Source organism: Odontesthes bonariensis, chromosome 15, assembly GCF_027942865.1.
Source record: "Odontesthes bonariensis isolate fOdoBon6 chromosome 15, fOdoBon6.hap1, whole genome shotgun sequence".
Lineage (NCBI taxonomy): Eukaryota > Metazoa > Chordata > Actinopteri > Atheriniformes > Atherinopsidae > Odontesthes > Odontesthes bonariensis.
Genome location: NC_134520.1, coordinates 33402800 through 33430702, shown reverse-complemented (window position 1 = coordinate 33430702; position 27903 = coordinate 33402800). Strand labels below are relative to the sequence as shown.

Genomic DNA, 27903 nt, shown 5'->3' with positions numbered 1-27903 from the left:
CGGGAGAAGAAGTGTTATCTCTTGCTTTGGATACTGCAGTAATCCAGCGGTTTGTCTGTCATAAAGAAGGAGTATTTACAGGTAGACGGCTCATGGAAGTGCATCTGTAATGGTCTGACAGCTTTCCAGCAGTCGGGGTTCTGTTCGGGCATGTTGCACGTCTGCTCCACGTTTAAACTGAGACGCATGAAATGTTAGTTTAATATACTGTAAGTCAGTTTTTATCGCAGTTTCTGAGTGAAAATATGCCGTGATTGGGACTTTTTAGTCTATTTTTGGTGCATAAATGTTGTTTAATCAGGCCGTACTTGAAGAATGCAACGGCTATAATTGCTTTTTACGATGTTTGCTGCTTAAAATCAGCATTAAAAATCAGTATTTAGAATGTAAATGTTGTTCTATATCTCTGTTTTTGGAAACAACTTGCCCCCCAGTCCTTTTATTATTTGTACTCAACTCAACTTTATTTATAGAGCCCTTTAAAAACAGCCGTGCTGTACATGAAGTATAAGGCATAAAACATAAGAACAATGTAAAAACAATAATAAACAATAACAGAAACAGAGTCTCATGCTGGGTTAAAAGCCAGGGAATAAAAATGTGTTTTAAGTCATCTAATTATATTTGTCCTACACAGACAGTGTGTTATGTTCCATGTATCATCATTTTAAACATATTTAAAAACACACATATTTTAAAAGCCCAAAATTGGTGCTTGGTTTTGCATATTGAAACTTTCTGAGCCCCGGTTTTGGGTTTAAGATGTAGAAAAAGAATAGTCGGAGGCCTTAACAGGTGATTACCCGACTGTTCTGGTCACATCATCTGTTTTTGTATCGGGTTGTAGCGAAACCGCCTGAAACGAAGGTTACAGATGACAGAGCTCCACCTGAGTGTTGCTGTGCGTTGGCATGCTCGCATCATCATTATTGCTCCACTCCACCCTCCGGGCGCGACCTTATCCCACTGCTGCGAGACCTGTTGCCATGTTTATGAGCCTGTTTATGATGGCAGAGCAGGAGTGATTGATTAGTGGTGAATGTCTGCGGGGCAGATCGGGCGATTGAGAGAAAGGAGGAATGAGGACATCCTTGATTTCTTGTGACTTTTTTTCCAGGGAGTCCCTGTTCACGACTCTCTGATGCAATGCTGAAAGAATGGCGCACATGCATACGCCAACGCCGTCTGCTCTCCTGATAAACACCCCAGGACATCCAGAAAAAGATCAAATCAAATCAAATTTATTTATATAGCACATTTCATGTACAAACAGTTCAAAGTGCTTTACATAAAATAAAAGCATTGCAGCAGGGAGTGGAAGAAGCATTAAAAATACATAAAGAATATAGAGAGAAACAAATAAAATCATTTAAATTAATTTAAAAACAGGCAACAGTCTAGATAAGTTAAAAGATATTTCATGCATAGACACATGAGAACAGAAATGTTTTTAAGCTGGATTTAAAAATGTCTCCATTTGGTGAAAGTTTAATCTCCACTGGCAGTTTGTTCCACTTGTTTGCAGCATAACAGCTAAATGCTGCTTCTCCATGTTTAGTCTGGACTCTGGACTGGACCAGCTGACCTGAGTCCTTGGATCTCAGAGCTCTGCTGGCTTTATATTCTCTGAACAGATCACAGATGTAAACCATCAGCAGGCTTTTAAAATCTATTCTGTGACTGACTGGAAGCCAGAGTAAAGATTTTAACTTCCTAGTAAAGTAAAGATGGTTTGCACTCTTCCTGTGCAGTTCAGATTATGTAAGAACTGCATTCTGTGGTCTTTACTCTGGTGGGGAAACGATTGTTTTCCCCTCTTATGTTCCTCAGGTGAGTAATGGATTGCGTTAGCTTTAGCATCACAAGCTAACAGCGCCTTTTTTATACATCAGAGAGGAAGAAAACTTCTCAGGTTGAGGAAAAGTTGAGCAACACATGAAAACAAAACTGTAATCAATGACCGCAAAATGAAAATGGGACCAAAGGTTGTAATATCAGTTCAGAAGTCTGAGCTTCCTTTAACTGTCACCAGTTGTCCTTTCATTTTCATTTATTCACAGTTCAACACGCAGTGGGTCTACATGATGAGATTAATTCCATTATAGCTACAGTTGGGTTATGCTCCTTATTTGGGAAAGAGCAATTCTCCTTGGATATATGGCGGTGAATGAATGGGATCAGAGGCACAAAGCGTGTCATACCCCGGTATGATAGGTGGCGCTGTACCCATTCCAGCTGTTGCTAATAGAGCCACTTCCTGTTGACCTCTTCACCACCAACAACAACAACAAACTCAGGCATTGGAGAAAGATGGAGAACACAGAGCAAGACAACAACAGTAATATCGTCTCCTTTGACTTCTGGGTCACGACCCCGGGAAAACATCTGGAGCATGCGCAGAACGCAAAGTCTGATTCACCACGTGCTTCAGCGTCTACAAGCAGGTTTAGAGTGACTTTCAACCCAGTTATCTCGGGGTCTGAATCCGACTACGAGGAAACGATCCGGTCCAATTTTTAGTTAAACTAATGGCGCATTTCCACTAGCTCGGCACGGCTCGGTTTGGTTGTGTTTCCATTACAACCGAGTATCACTTCATGCTTCCTCGACGTGGGCGGGGTCGTCGTAACACGGCTGCGAAACCTCCGTGACGTCATTTACCCGGCGCCCAGAGTCAGGAACGTCTGGACCTCCTCGACTGACCAAGGAGTGGCTTTCCTCTGCGAAGCCATCTCATAGCAGTACAAACTGAAGCAGTAAAATGTGGAGTCTTGTCTTGAGTCTTGTATTTATTTACATTCTAGTCGGTCGTCGCGCGGTTATGACGCTTCCAGTGACGACACTCATCGGCCAATCAGTGGAAGGCAGTTGGCTGACGTCACTGAGGTGATACCAAAAGTGTACACGGTTGCAGGTACTGCGTGCAAGTGGAAACACGCAAATAGCGCGCCGAGCCAAAGCGAGCTAGTGGAAATGCGCTATAAGGTGTCTACATGAACTTAATAACTCAGTCTTATTGTAATTTAGCCATTAATCCGATTCTTTACATTAACATGTAACCCCACTGAGTGTCTCACATCAGGATGTGCAAGAACTTTGTTGCTCCACCGTACAAATGATATAAGTTTCCCAATTGGGACTCAAAAACTCTAGTTGCTACACTTTCATGGCTCCAACATCGATCGAACCTCTACGTCTGCTTTTCAGAGTCACGACAAAACTGTCAGGAATGCTAAAAAAAAAAAGGTAAATTTACGACATTTTCAAGGTTCCAAATATGTTAAAGGGGATAGAGAATCAAAATCATCTTTTTCACGTTTTTGGTGTTAGTTCTGAGTCTCCCCGCTGTGGGGAGTAGTGCCATCAAGTGTCAGAACCTCTGTTTCAAGTACTCCCCTTTTTTGAATATCCCCCAGAAAAAGTGATGTCACTTTTTCAGCAATCGCCCCCCCACACCCAAGTCCACAGCCACCCCGTTTCAGACACGCCCCTTCGGCGAGAAACAGGAACAGGTGTGCCTTCCAAGGCTGAAAGCGGACTACGATCGTTACATATTCTTCCCCCGGAAAGCAATGTTCGCCATCAATGACTTTTATTTATTTTTAACAGCATCCCCAGTACATACAACCGCCGACTTTTCCTTTGCTCTGCGCATTTCACGGAGGACAGTTTCCCAAAGCTTGCACAATTCCGAGCAGGCTTCAGTCGGAATTTTGCTCAGATGGTCAGTTCCGACAGGGACAGACACAGACTGCAGCGAGCTGTGCGCTCCGCTGAGAAGGTGATCGGCTGCACGTCTCCAGGACTATGGGGCGAGCAGGTCGGATCACAGCTGACCCTTCTCTATTTGCACCACTCCCCTCGGGCAGGAGGCTTCGGTCCATTCGGACCAGAACCTCCCGTCACAAAAACAGTTTTTTCCCCCTTGCAGTTGGACTTATGAACACTTCATAATCACCTCATAACCTGCCCCAGTCACTTTACCATCATTAAAATGGCACTAATGAAGCTGCACTGTTGTTGCTCTGTATATTGGATACTGTGTATTGTTGTACACACCTTGTACATTTTATATTCATATATTTTTATTATTATATCCTATGTTACATGTTTTCACCTTACGCCGCAGCAAATTCCTAGTTAGTGAACACTGTTCACTAACAATGGCAATAAAACGAATTCTGATTCTGATTCTGAACAAAATCAACCCCAGCAATCAGTACAGCCTGTAAGTATCACATTTTATTTTGTTTTAAATGTGTGTTGTGCCATATTCCTGTTGTAAGAATTGCACGTTAGCTCTGGTTTGTTCATCTAAAGGGAATGAGCTAACCAGCCAATCAAGCAATGGCAACCGAATAGCGCCAACACCTACCTGCATTTCATAATGAGGTTGCCAGATAAGCTCTGAAACGACGCCAATAAGGGAAAAAGACGCATTCTAAACCCAGCATAGTAACATAGCTGTTTCAGAGAGCCTTTTAGGGAGGTTCTGAGCCATTACAGACCCAACCAATTTTTTTTGGGCTACATATCACATCACAGAACAAGGATTAATGCCCCATTCAACCTTTCTCTGTCACCTTTAAATATGTTTGGAAAGTTATAATAATTAAAAAATGCTTATAAAGACACCTTTTTACTTTTCTACCTCACCCACAGTTGTGGTTGGTTAAGCTTTGGCATAAAAAATACATGGTTAGGTTTACATGTTACAGGTTTTTGTATTTAAAAAACAAAAAACATCTCACTGTTTCTGGGCTCTAAAGGGTCATGGTTTGCACCGTAGTAATGTGGATAAGTAACTATTACACCTATCGCTCATCGATAAACGACCCTCTATCAGCAAATAGAAATAATTGATGGAAAACTGTAAATTGCAGTTTTCAGTCTCTTCAGTTTCAGCAGGATTAAGATGTCGAGTATTATCATGAAAAAAAACACTTTTGAGGCATTTAATCAGAAAATCAAACAATTAATGTTAATTTCTGGACTGTTTGTTGGCTAAAACAAGACATTTAAACGTATAACTCTCGACTGTTGCATGATTATGATAAATTTAAGTTAAATGCATAATTAAAACGGAATAATTTGATGACTGAAACTCTTCCAAAGCACTTGAAGAACCCTCCAGAAGGCAGTTTTTCTTCCATATTTTGGTTTGATACATTCTTGTCATCACTGCTTGTGTAACTTGTATCGAGGCTCTTTGAGAGTACGTGCCTGGCTGTTGCAGTGGGGATGCTGTCTGAGGGAAAAATGATGACTGCTGGACCCTAACACTGATTACTTTGGCTCAGACGTCCTTCATATTTCCTGCATTTTGTTGCCCTGAGAGATGAGCAGGGCAGGAGCGTTTGGGGCGACTGGCCACTACCTGCTCGCATCGATGTCCTCAAGAGAAAGCGATGCAGACAACAGACGGGAGACTGACGGAGGTAAAGAGGAGTGCCGCGAGGCAGACGGGGACTTTCCAGACTCGGTTGCATAAATCCTGAATTTGACAGTCGATCTCCAGCTCTCGGTCTACCTGCCCTGACATACGCTCTCACAGCACACATCCCTCCACACATGCACTCCCAACCCTCCCCCCCACCTCCATCTGTCTCTTTCATTCAGATTCACCTGATCTGTGTACTTGTATTTGTTCATTGCCATAGCTGCGGCGAACCCTCGCACCCACCGAGCAGAGGACGCCTGTAATTAGACACAAAAATGCAGAGATTGAGATGCGATGGTGATGATGAGTGAACATCAGTGGGGGGGAGATTAGCGCGCGGATTCATGTCGGGCCGGGTGCAGATCCCAGATTTGAAAAATGAATGTTCGCTGTGAACTCTCCTTTATGTTGGAGGCGCTTGGGGTTTATTTAATAAATCCCGTCTTTAAAAGCTCTCTTTAAGGAGACGGCCGCTCCGCAGCACATCCTGTGACTGAGTCGGGACTTTAACTGTAAATACGGCCACAATAGAAGAAGCAACTGAGCAAATGAGGGATGAAATCTGCTTTGGAGACATGCTCCGGCAATTAGGTTTCTGTGTGAGAGACGTTGCCGTGAAACGTGCACTGGAAAAAAATCAAAGTCGTACCAAGTATATTTGTCTCATTGAGTATCTCATTACACTTAATATAAGACACAACTGCCTAACAAGTACTATTTCAGCCAGATATAGGGACTTGTTTGAAGACAATATATCTTGAATATCTTGTTAAGTGAAAAAGTCTTGAAAACAAATTGTTTTGAGTCACATATCATATGAAACAAGCTTTTTTTGACATTTGAAGAGGTTTTTAAGCTAATTTCAAGATCACTAAATATCACATCTTATTTCAAGAAATCTCGACAAGCCGATTTTCACTAGTTCCATTGGCAGATTTTTTTTACTCATTTCAAGCAAAAACATCTTTTATTTGTTGTTTTTCTTACTTATTTATGGAGGGGCATTTTTTCCAGTGTGGAACAAAAGGCGGTAAAGATTTTCATCCCAAAGTGAAGTTAAAGGCACCCTAAGCTGCCATTTCCAGCTCCCAGGTTGTAAAAGACTGGCCGGTCTGAATAACTCGGACCCTGTTTTAGCTTTCCGCAGCAGTTCTGCTCCAAAGCACAAATAAACAAATCGAGCCCTTCGCACGCATCCATAAAACCGATAGCTATTCCCTATCGAAAGTCTTCTTTCGGATCATCATTTTTTTGCTCAAAAACAGTTGGTGTTGAAATAAAAACGTTTTGATGCAGCTCCGACTGACCCGCTTCTGTGCGTGAAACATTAACAAGATGTCAAATGTTTGTGATAATCGTGTTTTTAGCAACTACTGTAGGTCCAAAGGCTTCAGACACTGGGAAAAATCAAAGTCTTACCAAGTATATTTGTCTCATTTCTAGTCAAAATATCTCACTTAATATCAGACACAACTGCCTAACAAGCACTATTTCAGCCAGATATAGGGACTTGTTTTAAGACAATACATCTGGAATATCTTGTTAAGTGAAAAAGTCTTGAAAACATCTTGTTTTGAGTCATATTTCATAGAAACAAGCTTTATGTGACATTTGAAGAGGTTTTTAAGCTAATTTCAAGATCACTTTTATCTCAAAAGTCCTAAATATCACATCTTATTTCAAGAAATCTTGACAAGCCGATTTTCACTAGTTCCATTGGCAGTTTTTTTTGCTTATTTCAAGCAAAAACGTCTTGTATTTGCTGTTTTTTTACTTATTTTTGGAGGGGCATTTATTCCAGTGTGGAACAAAAGGCGGTAAAGATTTTCATCCCAAAGTGAAGTTAAAGGCACCCTAAGCTGCCATTTCCAGCTCCCAGGTTGTAAAAGACTGGCCGGTCTGAATAACTCGGACCCTGTTTTAGCTTTCCGCAGCAGTTCTGCTCCAAAGCACAAATAAACAAATCGAGCCCTTCGCACGCATCCATAAAACCGTCCTGAAACCTGCCGCATTGTTGGATTTCACATGAAAATTGTTGCTGGCAAACACTGAATGTGCATTTAGCACAGACGTGCACAGAGAAGGCCGAGAGGAAGGAAGGAAGGATGATTTGAATCGATCGCTACCTGTTTATAGCGCTCACACCTGCGTGCTGCTGCATGTCTGCTGGCCAAAAGGCTGCAGTTAAAATTCAATTCAATTAATTCTTATTTATATAGCGCCAATTACGACAAATGTCATCTCAAGGCACTTGAATAATAAATTCCAATTCAAGCCAATTGGAATTTAACCCTTCCTGTTGTCTTGCGGGTCAAAAGTGACCCACTACCATGTTTAGCTGTAGAAAAAAATACCTTAAACTATCTTTTTCCAACTTGAAATTTTATAACTTTTCCTAAAGGGACCCCATCATTAGAAAAAGTCATACTTTATTTTTGTTTATGTTTCCATGTGGGCTGTACACCACTAGGGTACAAAGATTGTCTTATGGGTCATTTTTGAAAACATTTAAACACCAGAAAAAAGTTCAGTTTTTTTCCCTTTCAATATAATTAATTCAGAAGTAATTACTTCACATTTATATAAGAGCAATAATAAACCTTTATTATGTAAAAGAAAACTGAGAAAACAAGAAAACTGTTGGTCCAACTGACAGTTGGTTTGTGGTTAAAAAAAAAAAAAAAAAAAAGTGTAATCCTGAAAACTGGTGATTATCTTTTTGTATTGTATAACAAAAAATACATGATAAAAAAATGTATTGAATTGAGTTGAATAAATAAATAACAGGTGGTTTCATCATACAAAATAGATTTTGGATTTAAAATCGAATAAAGTTGCTTTATTTTGGGGCTTTGGTAGGGCGGGTCATTTTTGACCCATAGGACAAGAGGAGTAAACACAATGTTAACAGGATTAATTAATTGTAATCATAATTATTCATAAAATAATCCAATTCGTTCATATAGAGCCAATTCAAAAACAATTTTCCAGCTAAGGAAACCAACAGATTGCAGCGAAACTTGTCTTCAGTCCAGGAAGGGTGGCCATCCGCCTCCACCAGCTGGGGTTTGAGAGGACAGAAAAGAGGGAAAAAACACTGTAACACCATTCAAAGGATACCTGTTGGAACAGGGAAACACGAGGTGATGACCACAATAATGTCACATGTACATAATATCATTTGAGAAATTGAACGGGGGAAAAAGAGAGTAAAGTGAGGAAAGGTGTGACAGATGAGGCCCCCCAGCACGCTGGGCCTATAGCAGCTTAACTATGGGATGTTTCAGGCTCACCTGAGCCATCCCTAACTATAAGCTTTACCAGAAAGGAAAGTTTTAAGCCTGGTCTTAAAGGTGGAAAGGGTTAAAAGTATCCAGGTCACAGCCACGAAGGAATAAACGAGTAGAAAGAAAATGCATGTGGGCGTGATCTGGAAACAGACCACCGCACACTTCTAGTGGGTCATAAAACGTGATGTAGAGCTGAGAAACATCCGTTAGCACCGATGGTAAACACTGAATGAAACCAGTTCTTTTTTATTCTTGTAATCTGGATTTAGAGCAACTGGACACAGAGAGCTGCACAGTTTTCCAAGTGGCTGTCAAAGTCGATGCTTACTGGAAGAACTACGGACTAAACGGCTGCTCTCTGATCAAACATTTCTAATACGATGAGGGTTATGGGAACCGGGAAGCTTACCAAACGACAACATGTCATCGCTGACTTTTTGTTTTGTTTGCATTTGCATTGCAAATGAGTTTGGAAGGTGGAAAACATCCAGCCAGCGCCTGATCGAACAGTCCAAATGAATTCCTCTGTCATGTATTGGCTTACGAACGCAGGCTTCCATTTATGCACATTCCCCAGTGTGACGTTTTTACAGGCTTACATTAATAACTGTTGTTTATGTGGGTGAAAAATAGGAACTACCAGAAACTCTCGACAACTTGGAGTAGCAGCGAGTCTCATGCACTCTAATCCAGTAGATGCTCCAAACCAGTTCCGAATCCCAATTCCTTGAATTGGAGTATACTATTTAAGTGTCTTGAGATGGCATTTGTTGTATTTGGCGCTATGTAAATAAAACTGAATTGAATTTAATTGAATTGAAAACCTTTTCTAAAGAGGGCCGGCTCGCTCTGCACGGAGGTTTTCCTTGTAAATTACAGTAAATATGCCTACTGTATGCAGAAGATCTATCTCAGCTGAATTTTAGCCCATCCAATGTAGGCTGTTGTTATTATTTATGTTAAAATAATATTAAATCATTCGTCTGAACTGGAAATAGCGGAAATCACAAAATAAGAATAATAACATTAATCATTTTAGAAAAAAAGCCTGATTAAGCATTTTTAAAAATCATATTTTATTCCAACATTTGAGAACTCACACAATTATGTTTGGCATAAAAAACTCCCAAGAGTGAACAACAATTAAGAACATTTTGATGCCAAATAAAACCACGGCTTAGAATTATTTACCCATAAATCGCCTATTACAGAAATTATTTTGCAAATAATGAGTCTAATTGACTATTACTCATCTTATTTAACAATAGAATGCATTCAAACATTTTGCAATGTATGTTTTAATAAAATAAAATAATTAAAAAGTATTATTTCCCTTGAGATAAGTGCAGTACTCTGAAAAAAGGCTGCGCAACAGCGCCACAACCTGCCAGTGGCCAAAAGGAGAATGACACATGTACTAGTTAGGAGTCGCCATAGAATGAACAGGGAGGGATTTTGGAGGGCCATAAAAAGTGACGTGGCGGGCCGTAGTTACGGGACCATTGCTCCAATCTGTTAACATGGGATCCGAAAATTAAAATCATCATGTTCCACTCACACACCAGCTTTAGTCGGGGTGTGTTGAACCCGCAAGTTTTACTGCTTTCTGATGGCTCCAGAACTATTAAGGTTGAGTTTGCTGCTCTGAATGTGCGGCTGAATGAATCAGTAACTGGATGGGATGCGAACGTCAGAGAGTGAAGGAATGAATTTGCTGCTGCGGAGACCAACGATGACCATTCATAAAGTTCATTAAAGCTTTTTATATCGAGAGTTGTTCACTAGATTTTAAAGCCGACACATCTTCAGATGCGATCTGTCACTGTTTTGCTCCATTCATTACTTATTCACCTGTGCAGGAATGTTGACACAGCTCACGTGTGCCCTGCGAAGCACGTTGTTTGAATGCAACCATATTAAAACTTTGTCACTCTTAAATCTTCAAATGTCCGACCACAAAAGAATTTACTTAGAGAATTCCTTGCACAATGTGGGTGTGTGTGTCTGTGTGTGGAGTATGCTGACAATGCTGTGAAGCAGCGCCTCACTGTTGAAGGCTCCCATGGCAGGTATTTATGCCTGTATTCTCACCTGGTGTTGCTAAGGCTTGGGAGGGACATTGTTATTGTTATTGTGATCCACTTCACTCAGTTCCTTTCTATAAATAAAGACAGCATCAAAGATGGATGATGCAGTGCCTTAATTACATCACTGTTTCCCTCACTTGTTTTGCTGATCGCATTGTGTTTGCATTTCAGGCCGTTTGGCTCGGCATGAGGAAAAAATAGAGCTTTGTGTGTGTGTCTGTGCTTACGAGTGACACACCTCCGACAAGACACAACTGGAGGTGGAGAGGTTCCCCTTCGAGTTTCATCACAACACGGCAACACCTGATGGTCGGGAAGCGGCCATGTTTGGAGCGTGGGCTGTTGGCGTGGGCTGCAGACAGCAACAGTAGCTTAGGCTACAGCAGGAAGTTGATGAAAACAATCCGATTTCTTCAGTATTACCAGCTCGTTTAGGGCTGTTTTTTAATGACATTTAAGTATATGTCTGCCACACCTGGCAGTGATTAGCAGAGATGGGACCAAGTCACACATGTGCAAGTCTCAAGTAAGTCCCAAGTCATTTTTTCTTGGGCAAGTCAAGTCACCTTATTATTGCAATTTTACCTGCAGAATCCTATCTTAATAAAGTGAAAAGATAAGATATAAGTAACTGTCCCCCACCCCCACCTCGTATCATATCAAGCTAACGTTAGCTAACTACCGACTAGGCTAACAGCATAATATTAGCTAATTTGAAAAGGAATTACTGGTCAGAATGGATCTTTAAAAGACGAACAAAGTTGGAAGTTGTCCTCTGGCTGTCTGAGATGTTGATGCCGCATGTCTTGCACTGAGCTGTTCGTCTTTTGCTGTCAAAATGGTGATTACGAAAGCCGAAGACAATGGCTGTGTTCGAAACCACCTACTTCTCCTACTACTCCCACTACTCCAACTAACTTTAACTTTTTTTAAGATGCATACTAGATTCTCCGAAATGTTGGGTATGCATCATGAGGTCACTACTCATACTCAAACTACCCAAGATGCAACGTAACGTGACGTCGCCGATCGTCATTTCCTGTCAAAACGGCAGTTTCAAGCTAGCTACAACGAGGGTAGGTTCACTTCCTGTTTTCAAAACAAAAGCACCAATTGTATCGTAACGGCTTTCCCCATGATAAAAGGCAACAGGTATTTTATTTTGTGAAAATAACCGGAAGTGCGTTGCTCACTGCGGCTAGCTTTAGTAGCGCCAAATTCGTGGGAACAAAATGGTAAATAGCCGGTATTTTGTCAGATTTTCAACACGTTGGGGATCTAAACGACTACTTTCTCACATGAAAATGTTTCAAAGTCTTTTATTTTTGGTCAAGTCAAGTCACAAGTCATCAAAACAGCGACTCGAGTCGACTCGAGTCCAAGTCACAGTGACTCGAGTCCCCATCTCTGGTGATTTGTTGGGATTGTTCCCACATTTCTGCTCTGGACATGAAGACCCAGTGAGGCTTCAGTGTTCTCAGCAAAAAGAGGAAGATGATCACTGGATTATCTTTGTATTGACAGCTGGTAACACAGCTAATGGGTATGATTTGAAAACACTGGGACAAAACTAAATGATCCAACAGACTATTCCTTTACTGTGCTGTCAGAGGATTAACCCCATGAGGGCCTAAGATGACATGAATTAGCATTTAACTTGGATATTATTACAAAGTTTTGCATTGTGGCCGCTCCACTGAGCTGTTATTTGCCCTGACAGAGCAGAGGAACAGCTCGTATTTGCATGGGGAAGCGGGGTCTGCTGCACAGAGCTGGCTTCTTTAAGTTGACGAGCGTTGAGTGGAGTAAAGTAGAGTCATTGTCTGGCAGTGTGCGAGTTTCCAGGACGGATCTAAACCACTTTCTCCTGGAGGGAATTCAGCCTGTTTGTCTTTGCTCTGTTAACACACGACTGCTCTAATTTCAGTTGGCCTGTAATGTGATGAGTAAAGGTGTAATTGACTGTGGTTTCTCTCCACCAACCCCCACCCATACATGTGCATACGCTCACACACTCATGCACAGACGGACGGACGTGCACGCTCTCCCGATTCTTTCTCTGTAATCTCCACCTCGAGGGGATCTCTGTGATGTGTTGGCAGGAATGTGCTGCTGGATCTTTGATGGAGTTTCTAAGCTTCTTTCACTAATTTCTCGGGTAGTTTTCGGTGGGACGTCGTGTGGCGTCATCACTCTTTCAAGGTGTTTTTATTCCGACTCAAAGAAAAAGCCGTGAGAGTTGCTGCCGCACGTTGTTTTTATCGAGTGTTTTATTGCTATGTCGCCGTTGTTGTTGTTGTTGTTCAAAGGCTTGGACTCAGTGGGGTCACATGGCACTGAAAGGATCGGATTATTGGCTAAATTACAATCAGACTGAGTTATTAAGTGCATGTATACACCTTAATCTGACTATAAATTGGATCGGATCGGATTCAGACCCGAGATAACTGGGTTGAAAGTCACTCTAAACCTGCTTGTAGACGCTGAAGCTCGTGGTGAATCAGACTTTGCGTTCTGCGCATGCTCCAGATGTTTTCCCGGGGTCGTGACCCGGAAGTCAAAGGAGATGATATTCCTGTTGTTGTCGCCGTCAAAAAGAAACAAACAACGCGATGGAGAATGCTCCGTTGGGCATCGAGTTTGTGCAACAAGCAGCTCATCACAGACCAAATGTAGAGGGGCGTAGCTTCATCTGGCTCTGCGTTCTCCATCTTTCTCCAATGCCTGAGTTTGTTGTTGTTGTTGGTGGTGAAGAGGTCAACAGGAAGTGGCTCTATTAGCAACAGCTGGAATGGGTACAGCGCCACCTATCATACCGGGGTATGACACGCTTTGTGCCTCGGATCCCATTCATTCACCGCCATATATCCAAGGAGAATTACCCTTGCTCAACTCATTCTCATTGTAATTTAGCCAATAATCTGATCCTTTCAGTGCCATGTGACCCCACTGAGTGATGAGCATAAGTAAGAGATTTGTAGTTTAATTACAGCCTGCAAGACTTCTGAAAAACCCTCTAAACTCTATTCACTAAAGTAGCCGACGCAGCACATAATAGGAGTTTTGCTCAGTACGACTCTGGGTGACCATTAGCAGTTTCAGTACGCAGACTTTAAACAGGTTAAAGGTGGGTTACTGTGTAATGATATTAGGGCTGTAGCTATCGAATCTTTTTGTAATCGATTAATCAAATGATAAATAATTTTGCGTTATCAAACAACCAATTAAAATAATGCTTAACGGAAATGATGTGGCTGTAAAATGATCAAGCAATTGGCTTTTATTTCTCAAAAAAAACCATCTGGGTATTCATACAGGTGGTGTAGGCTATAACTCTCATGGATAAGTTTACTTCTTTAAAAAAATCAAAGCTAAACATCATTTCTAGTCGAATGGCGTCACGACGTAACTACAAATACGGTATGCTATGCTACGTTAGCTTGGTGACCTAGCATGAACAGCTGGATGCTTTCCGTTCAGATGGTGTTGTGATTCTTTTTTAAGTGTGAAATGATCCCAAACTTGGGACATTTTCTGCCGTTTACGGACTGTTTCTCGGCAGGTTTCTCAGAATCTAACGCGCTCTCGGGGTGTGCTTCCTTAAAAACGGTCCGTGTGGAACCAGGATCCCTGCGCGTCATAGAGATTTAACGAAGCTTCCAGGCAGACTTTTTGCCTCGAAGATTTTTTGTAATCGAGTTACTCGAGGAATCGTTTAAGCCCTAAATGATATATCCACCAACCTAAAATAAATATCTCTGACATATTTCAAGCTGCATTTGATGGTCTGCTGCTAATCAGCTCAAGTTTTCTTTTTAGATATTACCAAAGCCGATAAGCTAATGGATTTTTCTTCAGAATACACGAATGAGACTCAGAAAACAAACTCTTAAAACTTCACCGAAAGTGATGAGATGATGATTTTTAATGCTAAAGTGGTTAAATTTGTATTATTTATCGTAGCTCTGCAACAAAACAGATGCATCTGAGATGAAAAGCAGTTGTTTAAGACAAAAATGTGACATCAGGGCAAAACATTATACAATGTTTACAATATTTATTACAGTTTCAGTCCATGCTTTCATCCCTCTGCCCTTTCAAAATGGATCGAAGGGTTTCTTATTATCATGGAGATGAAAGGATTGAACGAAGTGATTTGGTAGTTTAAATGAAACATGCAGCACAGAGTGGTACATTCCTCATCTGTGTATATCCAACTGAATGCCTACATTTGATCCCGTATGCAGAGATATCATGCAGGTATGCAAAGGCCACGGCTGAATAAATGTAGCTCATATTTATACATCTGTCACGACACACACCAACACTCTGGCGTAGGTGAGCGCACACACACACGTATGGAGTCACATTCCACAGCTCCAAGCATGCATTTCAGCAGGCCCCTGTGTGAGCAGGAAAGAAATGAAAGCGCCAAACGCAACACGTATATCCTGTACGTCTAGAAGCTTTTTAAACGGATGGCTTTCTTTCTCCGGGTCGGGATATTTGCTCGGCGTCGGACCCCCAATGCTGACAGAGCCTGGCTAACTTCCCAGAACAGAACAATATCTGCCAGATCGTCCGAGGGGCCCAGCAGCCCCCCCCCCCGAGATGTACACGAATGTCTGGCCTTTAAACCGTCAATGCTCAGGCTGGGCCTTACATAATGACAGAGAATGGAGGCATTAAGGCAATTTGTTTGATTTAAGTTGTCAAGGCGTCCTGGACCCTGCCCTTTTCAGCTGGTTTTGATACCTCCTAAGTGTCTAAGTGTGTGTGTGTGTGTGTGTGTGTGTGTGTGTCATGCACCTCATCTGGGAAAAAAAAACAAGACAAATGGCCTCCAACACACGAACTGAGTGATTCTCAGCTTGGGATGGAGCAACATGAAATAGGCTTTTTGGGATTCAGGGAGAGTGAAAGATACTTTCCTCCTTCCACTTTCTCTTTCTGCTTCTGTGTGTTCAGTTGTTCGGGTCGGGCCTTGTTGGAGGTACCTGGAACTCTCACGATGTCAGTGAATTTGCTATCTGGTCCTGTGTAGATGACGCAGTAAATGTTGGGTGTTTGGGCACATTTCAGCCAACAGCTGGAACTTGGATGCCTTCTGGGTTTTATTCAAAGGTCAAAGTTACAGATCAGGTCAGATTAAGTCCAGGCATGCAAACTTGCCACCTTTCGGCGAAATTCGCCGTTTTGAAATCAAAATGGATCATTCTTCTGAATCGCGTAGATCCGAGGAGAAAAAAAAAATGGGGGGGGGGGGGGGGGGGGGGGTGAGCATGTCAACTAGCGAGTGCAACTGTGAACCTCAAAACTACACTAGACCTATCACCGCTCTCTTCTCTTGACAACAAATGACTGACAAGAGTGGCGTGTGAGAGAAGCACTATCACCAATCAGAAGTGAGGAGGGCGAACATTTTGCCCATTTGAGGAGGTCGTTTCATTCGTCGTGAGTTTATCAATGCAGAGTCCGGAGAGCTCTACCACAGGTCGTATTTGAGAGTGCGACCCCCATCCCCTCGCTGTTCGCCCACACCCCCGTTGATGATGACAGCCTACAGGTGCACTCGTGTTCATCCAGTATGATGCACCATCAATCGAAGTTAAAAGGGGCACAATGTAGGATTACGTAGTGCTCGTGGCATGCATGTCTCAAAACTTACACTGTCATGAAAAAATGCCGTTTAACTAAGCTTGCCGCGAGAATGTTTTTCATGTTAGAGTGCCAGCTGTCGATACAAATTTGTCTCTGGCGGTACGTCAAGTGAATTGCTGATATAAGTTTTTCCCGTGGAGCTCGTTTGGCTCAGCATGCCAAAAGTTCACTTTCGTGGTTTAACGACAGCGGACCGTGAAAGTGGTCGGGAGAGTCATCGTTCAGGCTAAGCATAGGCTGTCTTGGGGCAGTAATTAAAGCTGCAGTCTGCAACTCTTTTTCAAGCATAATGCCTGGAACTGTCCGGGGATTCTGAAAGTAGTACATTAAATACCCCAATACAAAAAAAAAAGAGTTCTCTAGGTCCCCTATATGTCCCGCTAGGTCCCTCCAAAGCCAGCAGGTTTGTTTACAAAATTGCAGACCGGACCGGTAAAAGGTAACCAATCAGGTTACGAGCTGGGCTCTGCTGCCTGTCAATCACCGATTGTGCACGCGCGATACAAGGTAGGCTCGTCCCCATGCTTATTTATCTAGACTATTGAACTTCATTACGGGCTAGTCTACTTACTGTGTCTTCCATGATCGCAAATGACAGGTGAGTTGATGAATGAGGAGTCGTGTAGGCGCATCTGGCGTGCACGTAGACGTGCACGAGTTCTCATGTGTTTTGAAGGGGCGGGACAGGAAGTTGAATAACTTTTTATTTTTCGGTTAAAAAATAAGCATTTCTTGCATTTTGCGACTACGGAGGTCACCGTTTTCAACTTCAAGCGTTCTGATAGATCATGTAAACTCTTAAAATGCCAAAAAGTAGGACTTTACGTATGACAACAACAAATCTTGCAGACTGCAGCTTTAATTAAACGTTTAATCCTACATACTTGTAGTATCCCTTTAAGGACCATGGGACTAACTTTTTCGTTAAATTTAATGTAATTAAATGTATGATACTACAGTTAAATGCTTTTGAAGACCTGTGATGTTATATATCAAACACATAATAGTACAGTAAATGCAATTGATAGGCCTACTGTACCTATAAATTCATCTTTTATGCTGCACAGCTGTTCTCTACTTAATGCAAATGGGACATACTGTATATTTTATAATATATATTTTGTATAATTTACAACTTAATGCGTCTCATGTTTCCGCTTTTCCGCGCGTGCCGTGTGTCCGTGTACCCTTGTCACCTTTTTCACCCCTGACCAGTTTGCATGCCTGTAAGTCTTTTACTAAAGTGTCGGTCACAGCAACCCACATCAGAGGTGGGTAGAGCAGCCAAAAATTGTACTCAAGTAAAAGTACTGTTACTTCAGAATAATATGACTCAAGGAAAAGTAAAAACTAGTCATCCAAATAATTACTTGAGTAAGAGTAAAAAAGTTCTCGGTGAAAAAACTACTCGAGTACTGAGTAACTGTTGAGTAACGTCTGATTTATTTGTTAACACAAGCATTCAATCAGACATACAAAAATACTAAATAATCATCTTTAGGCAAATTAGAGTTCATCCAACTGATAAAATAAATTAAAATGAATGAATTAATTACAAAATAGGTAAATTCAAGAACTTCAATACAAAATAAGAGAGACTTAGGAAATGTTTAAAACAAAAGTAACCCATATGTAACCTAAAAAACAAACATTCACCTATCCATGGGGGGAAAAACGAGTTTAGGAAACTTACCACTACACGTTTCCTCAGGTTAGATGTTGAGTTTCTGCTGAAATGTGCGTTTGTTTTGGTTGCCACAGAAGACACATAATGTAGCTGCTGTTTCTCACTCTTTGTAAGGTAAACATGCTTTCAGTATGAGGCCTCGTCTGCGTCTTCATTTCCCACCGTTGGTTCTGACATTTTTCATCTGTTTCTTTGTTTGTTTGCTACGACTGCTAATGCTAAAGCTAATCCTACTCCTAGAAGTACAATTTTTTTCAAAAACTTACTCAAGTAAATGTAACTCGTTACTACCCACCTCTGACCCACACAGACGTATTAACTCCAAATCCGTTAACCACTGCTATAACAATTGATACTTAACTTTAAGTTTAAAGATATTTAACAAGTGTCCCTGAAATTAAATGCTGGGAACACTCAACCATTCAGAAGTCTTTTACACAGAAAGCCTCACCCCGAGGCTTCTGGGTAAGCACTGCCTCCCTACTCGGGCATAAAATACGTCCCCCAGGACTGTTTAGCCGCTGGTTCCTGTGGTGGAGGGACGCATTTGTGGTGAGACTGCAGAACCCCTAAAGACAAACTATCATTTGTAAGGTTCATGAAAAGAAATCTGACTTCAACAGGAAACGCACAGACGTGTGTGACTGACACAAAGGTGAGGAGGGAGGAGCTGTTGGTGGACCTGGAACAACCAGTATTACTCTCTATCTGTTGTTGTCTCAGTGTATGACTTTCCCTTCACTTTCCTTAAACATTAAAGGAGAAGTTCGTTTTTTTTTAAACCTGGACCTTATTTCTGTCATAAAATACGTTCATCTCCTCACCGATAACAGTTTGGTGAAAGTCGGCGTCCTTCGGAAGATATTTAGATCAATGGAGATCGGCGTATATCCATATAACGGGAGAGAACAGGGCAGAGACAATACAGCCTCTAAGGCATTATCTGTCTTTATTTCACCAATACTTTAAGACCAATGAATGAATGAACGCGTACTATTGCACTGTTAGCTCAGAGCTGCCGTGTTGTTGTTATCCGGGGGGCTTTCTACACACACGTCTACTAGGATGATGTCATAGAAGTGCCGCCACAGCAGCATCTTTACACGAAATTTGCTACTGCTGCTGGTAACATGGTTCCTTATTGCGTATTTCCAAATTGCCATGTTGCACAAAACTAGCAGCAGCAAACTCCGTGTAAGGTTAGCCGAGTGAATGAGCTGTGCTGCAGCGGTGCACGTTGATGATGTCATCCCAGTAGATGCGTGTGTAGAAAGCCCCCGATAACAACAACCCGGCAGCTCTGAGCTAACAGAGCTAACAGTGCATTCATTGGTCTTAAAGTATTGGTGAAATAAAGACAGATAATGCCTTATTTAGAGGCTGTATTGTCTCTGCCCTGTTCTCTCCCGTTATATGGATATACGCCGATCTCCAGTGATCTAAATATCTTCCGAAGGACGCCGACTTTCACCAAACTGTTATCGGTGAGTAGATGAAGGTGTTTTATGCCAGAAATAAGGTCCAGGTTTAAAAAAAAAAATAAAAAAAACTCTCTCTTTAAAGATGATGGAGAAAATGGAGTCCAAGTACTGGATTTTTGTTCTAAAACAGATGTGTGCTAACTGTCTTTGGTTTGGACTTTGGGCGTTTTTAACTCGTCACACTTATATAATTTACTTCTTTTTTACCTGTAAAACACAGTCAGAGATAGAATAAAGTCACCGGAGCATAATGTGGCCTCTTTAACAGTTAAAATAAAAAGATGTGAGAAGGTGGGGTGCCTACAAATGCTTTTTTATATGCAGTTGCTATAATTAGCCGTAATTCAACAGCATAAAGCTGAACTGGCAGAGGTTTTCATGCACGATGTGACGGTCATGATGTTCAGATTCCGCTGAGTCTCACCATATCGGGGGCGTTTTGTTCAGTCTATGCTGGTTTTTGTATTGGACTCTACTTCATGTGTGCTGAATTTAAATTGAAACGGCCATTATGTAATGCAGGCAAGGTGTGTTTGGGTATAAAGTGCCCTCTCACTCTGTCACGTAAATGATTTAAATATAAATGAAAATGCCAGAATGCAAAGTAAAAGCAAAAGTGGAGCGTCACAGGTAATTACACCGAGCAGGGGAGTGTAATTGAACCTGATTAAGCCCGCTTCACTGTGTGTGTGAGTGTGCACGCACTGCGGGTGGAATAGAGGCCCAGTGTTCTTGGGCCCCGGCTTTAAATAAGGGGTCTTTATCCGGCCATGTGTGCAGCACTGGTGTAAAAGCTCTAAAAGGGTCTTGAGCGTTTCCTCCCGTTCAGACGCGGCCCGATTCCGCTCGCTCCAGGTGTGGTGACCACTAACCAGCACGGCTTTTAACCGTCACGCCTGATTTGGAGCCTGGATCCAACCTGGCACACGCCTCGGTCCAAACACACAGTGTCACACATACACACACGGGATCATGCATGCGTACATCCATTTCTAATTTAAACTTAATCCCCCCCCCCCCAAGTGTTTATGAAGTTCCCTCGTCCTCTTGGCCTTCTGCAGTGGAATCTGGGACTCTCGGGCTTGGAGATATAAGCTTCCTGATTCAAATCAAATCAAATCAAATTTATTTGTAGCACATTTCATGTACAAAACAATTCAAAGTGCTTTGCATAAAATAAAAGCATTGCAGCAGGGAGTGGAAGAAGCATTAAAATACATAAAAGAACATAAAGAGAAACAAATAAAATCATTAAAATGATTAAAAACAAGCAGATAAGTTCAAAGATATCGTGCAGATTTCATGCATAGACACATGAGAACAGAAATGTTTTTAACCTGGATTTAAAAATGTTTCCATTTGGTGAAAGTTTAATCTCCACTGGCAGTTTGTTCCACTTGTTTGCAGCATAACAGCTAAATGCTGCTTCTCCATGTTTGGTCTGGACTCTGGACTGGACCAGCTGACCTGAGTCCTTGGATCTAAGAGCTCTGCTGGCTTTATATTCTCTGAACACATCACAGATGCATTCTGGGTCTAAACCGTTCTGGGATTCTGATTCTGATTGGTTGTGATGGGCTCCAGAAAGGAGCTCCATCGTCTTCATGGAGGATTTGTGCTCTTACCTGATCCGATCTGATCTGATCCGTTATCTGTGAGTTTAGGGTCAAACAACGAGCCGTAACACTCACATGCTTCCATGTTTCCATCTTTCAGATTTCCTTTGAGCTGGCAGAGTACACCGCTAACGTGGACGGCGTCGGCACGCTGCGTCTCCTGGACGCCATCAAGACGTGCGGCCTGACCAACAGCGTCAAATTCTACCAGGCGTCCACCAGCGAGCTGTACGGCAAAGTCCAGGAGATCCCTCAGAAGGAAACAACTCCCTTCTACCCTCGTTCGCCCTACGGTAACACACACTAACGCAGGATTAGCTGCTCCAGGAAACGAGCAATACTGGGCTTTGGCTGTGTTCGAAACTGCATACTACATACTACATACTACATACTCCATACTACATACTACATACTCATCGATCAGAAAAGTATGCAAAGCGTTTACCCACAATGCATTTCGCTCCTGCCTGAGCCAAAATCAGCCGGCCTGAAGCTGATTTCCCTTAAGCTCTAAACTCTGTAAACTTTAGCAACATTTGAAACATTTTCAGGCGAGAAAGTAGTCGTTTAGATCCCCAACGTGTTGAAAACCTGACAAAATACCGGCTGTTTACAATTTTGTTCCCACGAATTCGGCGCTACTAAAGCTAGCCGCAGTGAGCAACGCACTTCCGGTTATTTTCACAAAATAAAATACCCGTTGCCTTTTATCATAGGGAAAGCCATTACCATACAATTGGTGCTTTTGTTTTGAAAACAGGAAGTGAACCTACCCTCGTTGACGATCGAAATGACGATCGGCGACGTCACGTTACGTTGCATCTTGGGTAGTTTGAGTATGAGTAGTAACCTCATGATGCATACCCAACATTTCAGAGAATCTAGTATGCATCCGGGAAAAAAGTCAGTATGAATAGTAGGAGAAGTATGCGGTTTCAAACACAGCCTTTCTCTTTCCAGCTAAATTTGACAGACACTTGCATTTTGCCGCATAAGGGTGTTCAAACAAAGCGCTTTTTCTTGGCCTGGTCTGTGTGAATACATGCATTTTTGAGAAGGTTGTGCGTCTGTGTGAGTGAGCAGCAGCGAGGCTTCGGTGTTCAGACTCCGTTTGAGCTCTCCACACACACACACCCCGAGGCCAAACGTCTGATTGAGGACTGGAGTGGCTCAGTTTAACAAAGACACCTTTATATCCACAGCACTCAGCACTCACTTTCCACACACACACACACACAGGCTGTACACGTGTGTGGACGATCGGGTTTCATGTACTCTGTTGTCTAAATGCTCTACTCACTGACACTTTCCCCATCTGTCAGCACTCAATCCCAGGCTGCATGGGAGGCGCGCACCTTCTCCACAAGGGCTGCGCCTCTATTAATTAGACTTGGAAAGGTGGAGGCGGGTGGAACGCCGCGGCGACCTCTTTTCACCTCCAATGTACATCCTGACCTACAGCTCGATCAGCGGGCGCCTCCCTTCATCTGCTTCGGTATTCCCCTCATTACACGGGAACGTAGGAGGAGGACAGCGAGAGAGAGCTTTTGTGCTCGGGCCTGCTTTTGGTCAATCAGCGGGAGTCTGGCTCGCACTCCTGGCACTGAAACACGAGCCGCCGTAGTGCCGCCTTCAGCCGGGAGATGTGGCGTCGTTAGAGGCTCGAGTCTTTCTCTGTTTCACGGTCGTGTCCTGTAACTCGGATCGACCACAACACGGAGCCGTTTGTATCTTCTCTGGTCGTCTTTGTTGTAAAAAAACAAAGCCTCCGCCATTGTTCAGACCATAGAGACTTTGGCTGTGTTCGAAACTACATACTACATACTGCATACTGCATACTACATACTACATACTGCATACTGCATACTACATACTACATACTGCATACTGCATACTACATACTACATACTGCATACTGCATACTACATACTACATACTGCATACTGCATACTACATACTACATACTGCATACTACATACTGCATACTGCATACTACATACTACATACTGCATACTGCATACTACATACTGCATACTACATACTACATACTACATTCTGCATACTACATACTACATACTGCATACTGCATACTACATACTACATACTGCATACTGCATACTACATACTGCATACTACATACTGCATACTGCATACTACATACTACATACTGCATACTGCATACTACATACTACATACTACATACTGCATACTACATACTGCATACTACATACTGCATACTGCATACTACATACTACATACTGCATACTGCATACTACATACTGCATACTACATACTGCATACTCATCGATCAGACAGTATGCAGAGCGTTTACCCACAATGCATTTCGCTCCTGCCCGAGCCGAAATCAGCCGAAAATACCCGTTGCCTTTTATCATAAGGAAAGCCATTACAATACAATTGGTGCTTTTATTTTGAAAACAGGAAGTGAACCTACCCTCGTTGTAGCTAGCTTGAAACTGCCGTTTTGACAGGAAATGACGATCGGCGACGTCACGTTACGTTGCATCTTGGGTAGTTTGAGTGTGAGCAGTAACCTCATGATGCATACCCAACATTTCGGCGAATCTAGTATGCATCCGGGAAAAAGTCAGTATGAGTAGTAGGAGAAGTATGCGGTTTCGAACACAGCCTTTATTTCTCATGCATCAAGATGGGTAAACCTGCAGCCGATTGAAAAATTAAAGCTTTGTTTATGTAAATCTGGTGTTAATAAGTTTCCTGTCCTCTCAGGAGCCGCTAAGCTCTATGCCTACTGGATCGTGGTGAACTTCCGCGAGGCCTACAACATGTTTGCCGTCAACGGGATCCTCTTCAACCACGAGAGCCCGAGGAGAGGTGAGTGAAAAGAATCACAAACACACCAAAAACTCAAGTAGAAGACGGCATGTGCCACATATTCAACCCCAAATCAAGTCAATGAAATGCTATTTTAAACATTTACTTTGACTTGATTTTGATGTCAAAGTAACAACATGTTTCATGTTGTGTCTCACTTTTGGGATTCATTCCAAATGACGTTTGCATTCGGCATCTTTAGGCTTGTAATGATGTAAAAAAAAAAGATGATCGTGATCCTCGTTTGGTACCAAAGTTGGATCAGTGCCCGTTAGCAAAGGGAATTTACATTTACAACGGTGAAGCAAAACATTTATTGAGATTTTTACAGTCACAACAGCTGCCTCAATGGCGTCTTTTCCACTGATGTTTATGCAAAGCCACGTTATTAAAGCCTGGCTACAGAAGAGAGGGTTCAGGAGCTGGACTTCGGTCCCGGGCCGGTACCCCCGTGGGAGAGTTTTGGAAAAAAAAACAATGTAGCAATGATGACTCATCCATTTGTAGGAAGAAAGGATTTAAAGTGATATTTCGCCTCTTTTGACATGAAGCTGTATGACATCCCATACTAGAAATATAATTTCTGAACATCTTCTTACCCCCTGCTGCGTCCTGTGAGCAGAGTTCCAGCCTCGTTTTGGCGTTGATGAAGGTAGTCCGGCTAGTTGGCTGGGGTTTAAAAAATAAAGCGTCTTGCTTCTCAAAACAATATGCGTTCAAAAAAGTAAAGGCCTCAGTATACTTCTCCGTCGCTATCCGTCAATCCGACTCCATGGTCACTAAACCTTTCGAAGCTCGCCGTTGGGATGTCGGATACTCAAGGCAGTTCACCTCCCGATCAGTAGGGGTCGCTGCGTTAAACGACCCAATCTCTCTACGTCTATGGTGAAAGTGGTTGATTGATGGTTCACCTTCCGGCTCCGTTCCACTCCTCACAGTGAACGATGGCGACCGAGAGAGAAAGACTGTTGTTGGAGTTGGAGCTTGTTGATGTTGAAATGCAAATAATTCTGACCAAATGTTGACCGGCACACAGTAAACTCTTTCAAAAATGGCGGTTGTTGTTGTTCTGAGAGGAAGGAGCTAAACCGGAAAAGTGATTCAGGAAATGATGTTGTTAGCCGACCAATCACAACCCTTGCGGTCTCCGCGAGTCTCCGTCTCCTCAACAAATAGATAGGAAGAGCGTCTCCGGGAGGGTCTCCGTAGGCGACCATAAATCAGGCTTAATACATTTGCAGGGGACTGCTCGGTCTGCACAGCAGGCAGTGATACGAAGAGAGAGAAAATAGGGCCAAGCAATTGTGAGGTCTGACTTTTTCCTGAAGAACCATTTTGTGATGCAAATGTATTACTCTTTTGAACGCATATTGTTTTGAGAAGCAAAACGCTTTATTTTTTAAACCCCAGCCAACTAGCCGGACTACCTTCGTCAACACCAAAACGAGGCTGGAACTCTGCTCACAGGACGCAGCAGGGGGTAAGAAGATGTTCATAAATGATATTGCTGATATGGGATGTCATACAGCTTCATGTCAAAAGAGGCGAACTATCCCTTTAAGGCTATGAGAAGTGCAACATTTTATGGTGGTGAAACATTTAACCAACCTTTTTATGGGATGTGTTAGAGGCCTGAAATGCAATAATTGATGTATCGTAATAATAAATCGAATAAAACCGATGGGATAAATATGAAATATCTTGGGTTATAAGCCTAAATTAGCTTAAATGTCATAATTAAGCAGTTTGCCAGTGATCAACCATGTAGCACAAACCTAAGAGCTAATTTGGGGATAATTGTACCCCATGCTTTATTGTTTTTTTGGGGGGGCATCAAGGTGTAAAAACGTTGACATCACTTAAGCTCAGCAACAAGTCAAACCCACAAGAAAGCAGTAAAACAGATGGTGAGCCATTGTTGGATTGTGTAAAAGTATTCAATTACACGCTCTATATAAAGTCATATTCGTCCAACGGTGGAGCCAGACTTCTTATACCCACTTGACACACATTCGCACACATTCTGACACATAGTGAATGGGCTGTGGTCACATTTTTAATATGTGCTCGGAGCCCTGAGGGTCGCAGGCGCTGGTTTAACCCGATTTACACGCCACCGACACTCAAAATGAATACCACATGACTGCGGCCCCAGCACTCTGCCCAGGTCAGCCGCTCAGGTGTTTATGATTTATCCCCTAATGAAGGCCCTGGCCACGACCCCGGCCCAGGTCAGGGGTCACCCAGTAAACCGTAATGGGTTACCACAGATAGATAGGTGTGGGAACCGGTGTGGGTTACTGCCAGTTCAGCAGAGTCACTGTGGTCACGTCTAAGCTCTTGTAATGGAGAATTAGTCGACACAATCGAACTGGGAACAGTGTGCGTTGTGACATATGAGCAGGAGGAGCGTCGGCCCTGAAAAATCCACCATTTTATGACATTTTATGGACTTAAAAATAGCCCTTGTGCGGTCTTAACATTCTGTTTACTCCCCTTTGTCCTATGGGTCAGAAATGACCTGCCCTACCAAAGCCCCAAAATAAAGCAACTAAATTGAATTTTAAATCCAAAATCTATTTTGTATGATGAAACCACCTGTTATTGATCTATTCAACTCAATTCAATACTTTTTTGATCATGTATTTTTTGTTACACAATACAAAAAGGGAGTCGTTCCTCTACACAGTCGCCTCAGGCACGCTCAGGACGGGAGATTGGACCGAAAAAAAAAAAAAAAAAAAAAAGTTTCAGTGCAATCTGTTGGTTTCCTTAGCTAGGAAATTGTTTTTGAATTGGCTCTATATGAACGAATTGGATTATTTTATGAATAATTATGATTACAATTAATTGAATTCCAATTGGCTTGAATTGGACTTTATTATCTAAGTGCCTTGAGATGACATTTTTTGTATTTGGCGCTATATAAATAAAAATGAATTGAATTGAAAAAAGACAATCACCAGTTTTCAGGATTGCACTTTCTCTTTTTTTTTTTCCCACAAACAGACCAACAGTTTTCTTGTTTTCTCAGTTTTCTTTTACATAATAAAGGTTTATTATTGCTATTATATAAATGTGAAGTAATTACTTCTGAATGAATTATATTGAAAGGGGAAAAAAAACAGTGAATTAAACTGGTGTTTAAATGTTTTTGTAATTCACGGGTCAAAAATGACCCATAAGACCATCTTTGTACCCTAGTGGTGTACAGCCCACATGGAAACATAAACAAAAATAAAGTGTGACTTTTTCTAATGATGGGGTCCCTTTAGGAAAAGTTATACAATTTCAAGTTGGAAAAAGATAGTTTAAGGTATTTTTTCTACAGCTAAACATGATAGTGGCTCACTTTTGACCCGCAAGACAACAGGAGGGTTAAGGGGAATAATCTTGCAAACTGCAGTCTTGAGGGGCCACAAACAGTTGTGGAATCAGAGATGTCTGTGCCCTTTTTTCACACGATGACCTAATAAGGACAAAGCTCGCTGCTGCCTGTCTGATGACATGATGTCAGCCTTTTGGTTCTTGGTCAGCTCTCTGGTCTCTGACTCTTTGCAGATTCTTGCCACACACACACACACACACACACACACACACACACTGGTTTCCCTTCTCTTCTTCTTTCCTGTTTCACTGCATGTCATTCTCCTCCCTTCTTCAGAACCAGCATTCTCTCCGGCTGGCTGGCTGGCTGGCAGGGCTGTAGCGTTTGCCCCCGCCACCCCTATTACGAGAATTATGGCCGTTGCTGCTCATAAAGCAGGAACGCCGGGCTGCGATGT

General features: G+C 42.2%; 2 protein-coding genes across 3 annotated transcripts in view; both read left to right on the top strand.

Moving 5' to 3' along the window:
• gmds (GDP-mannose 4,6-dehydratase) overlaps positions 1–27903 on the top strand; it is a 249391-nt gene that overhangs the window by 57317 nt on the left and 164171 nt on the right. Inside the window, exons 5-6 of the mRNA XM_075486027.1 lie at positions 21363–21555; positions 24014–24118. Of these exons, the coding sequence (XP_075342142.1) occupies positions 21363–21555; positions 24014–24118 (298 nt within the window). The remainder of the gene's footprint in view (positions 1–21362; positions 21556–24013; positions 24119–27903) is intronic.
• Positions 1–27903, top strand: part of mylk4b (myosin light chain kinase family, member 4b) — a 147430-nt gene that overhangs the window by 89903 nt on the left and 29624 nt on the right. The window contains exon 14 of one of the 2 annotated variants that reach the window (XM_075486022.1): positions 26338–26347. The exons of the other annotated variant lie outside the window; for it this stretch is intronic. The gene's annotated coding sequence lies outside the window, so the exon portion shown is untranslated. Of the gene's footprint in view, positions 1–26337; positions 26348–27903 lie in introns of those variants that run through there. 2 annotated transcript variants of the gene reach the window in all.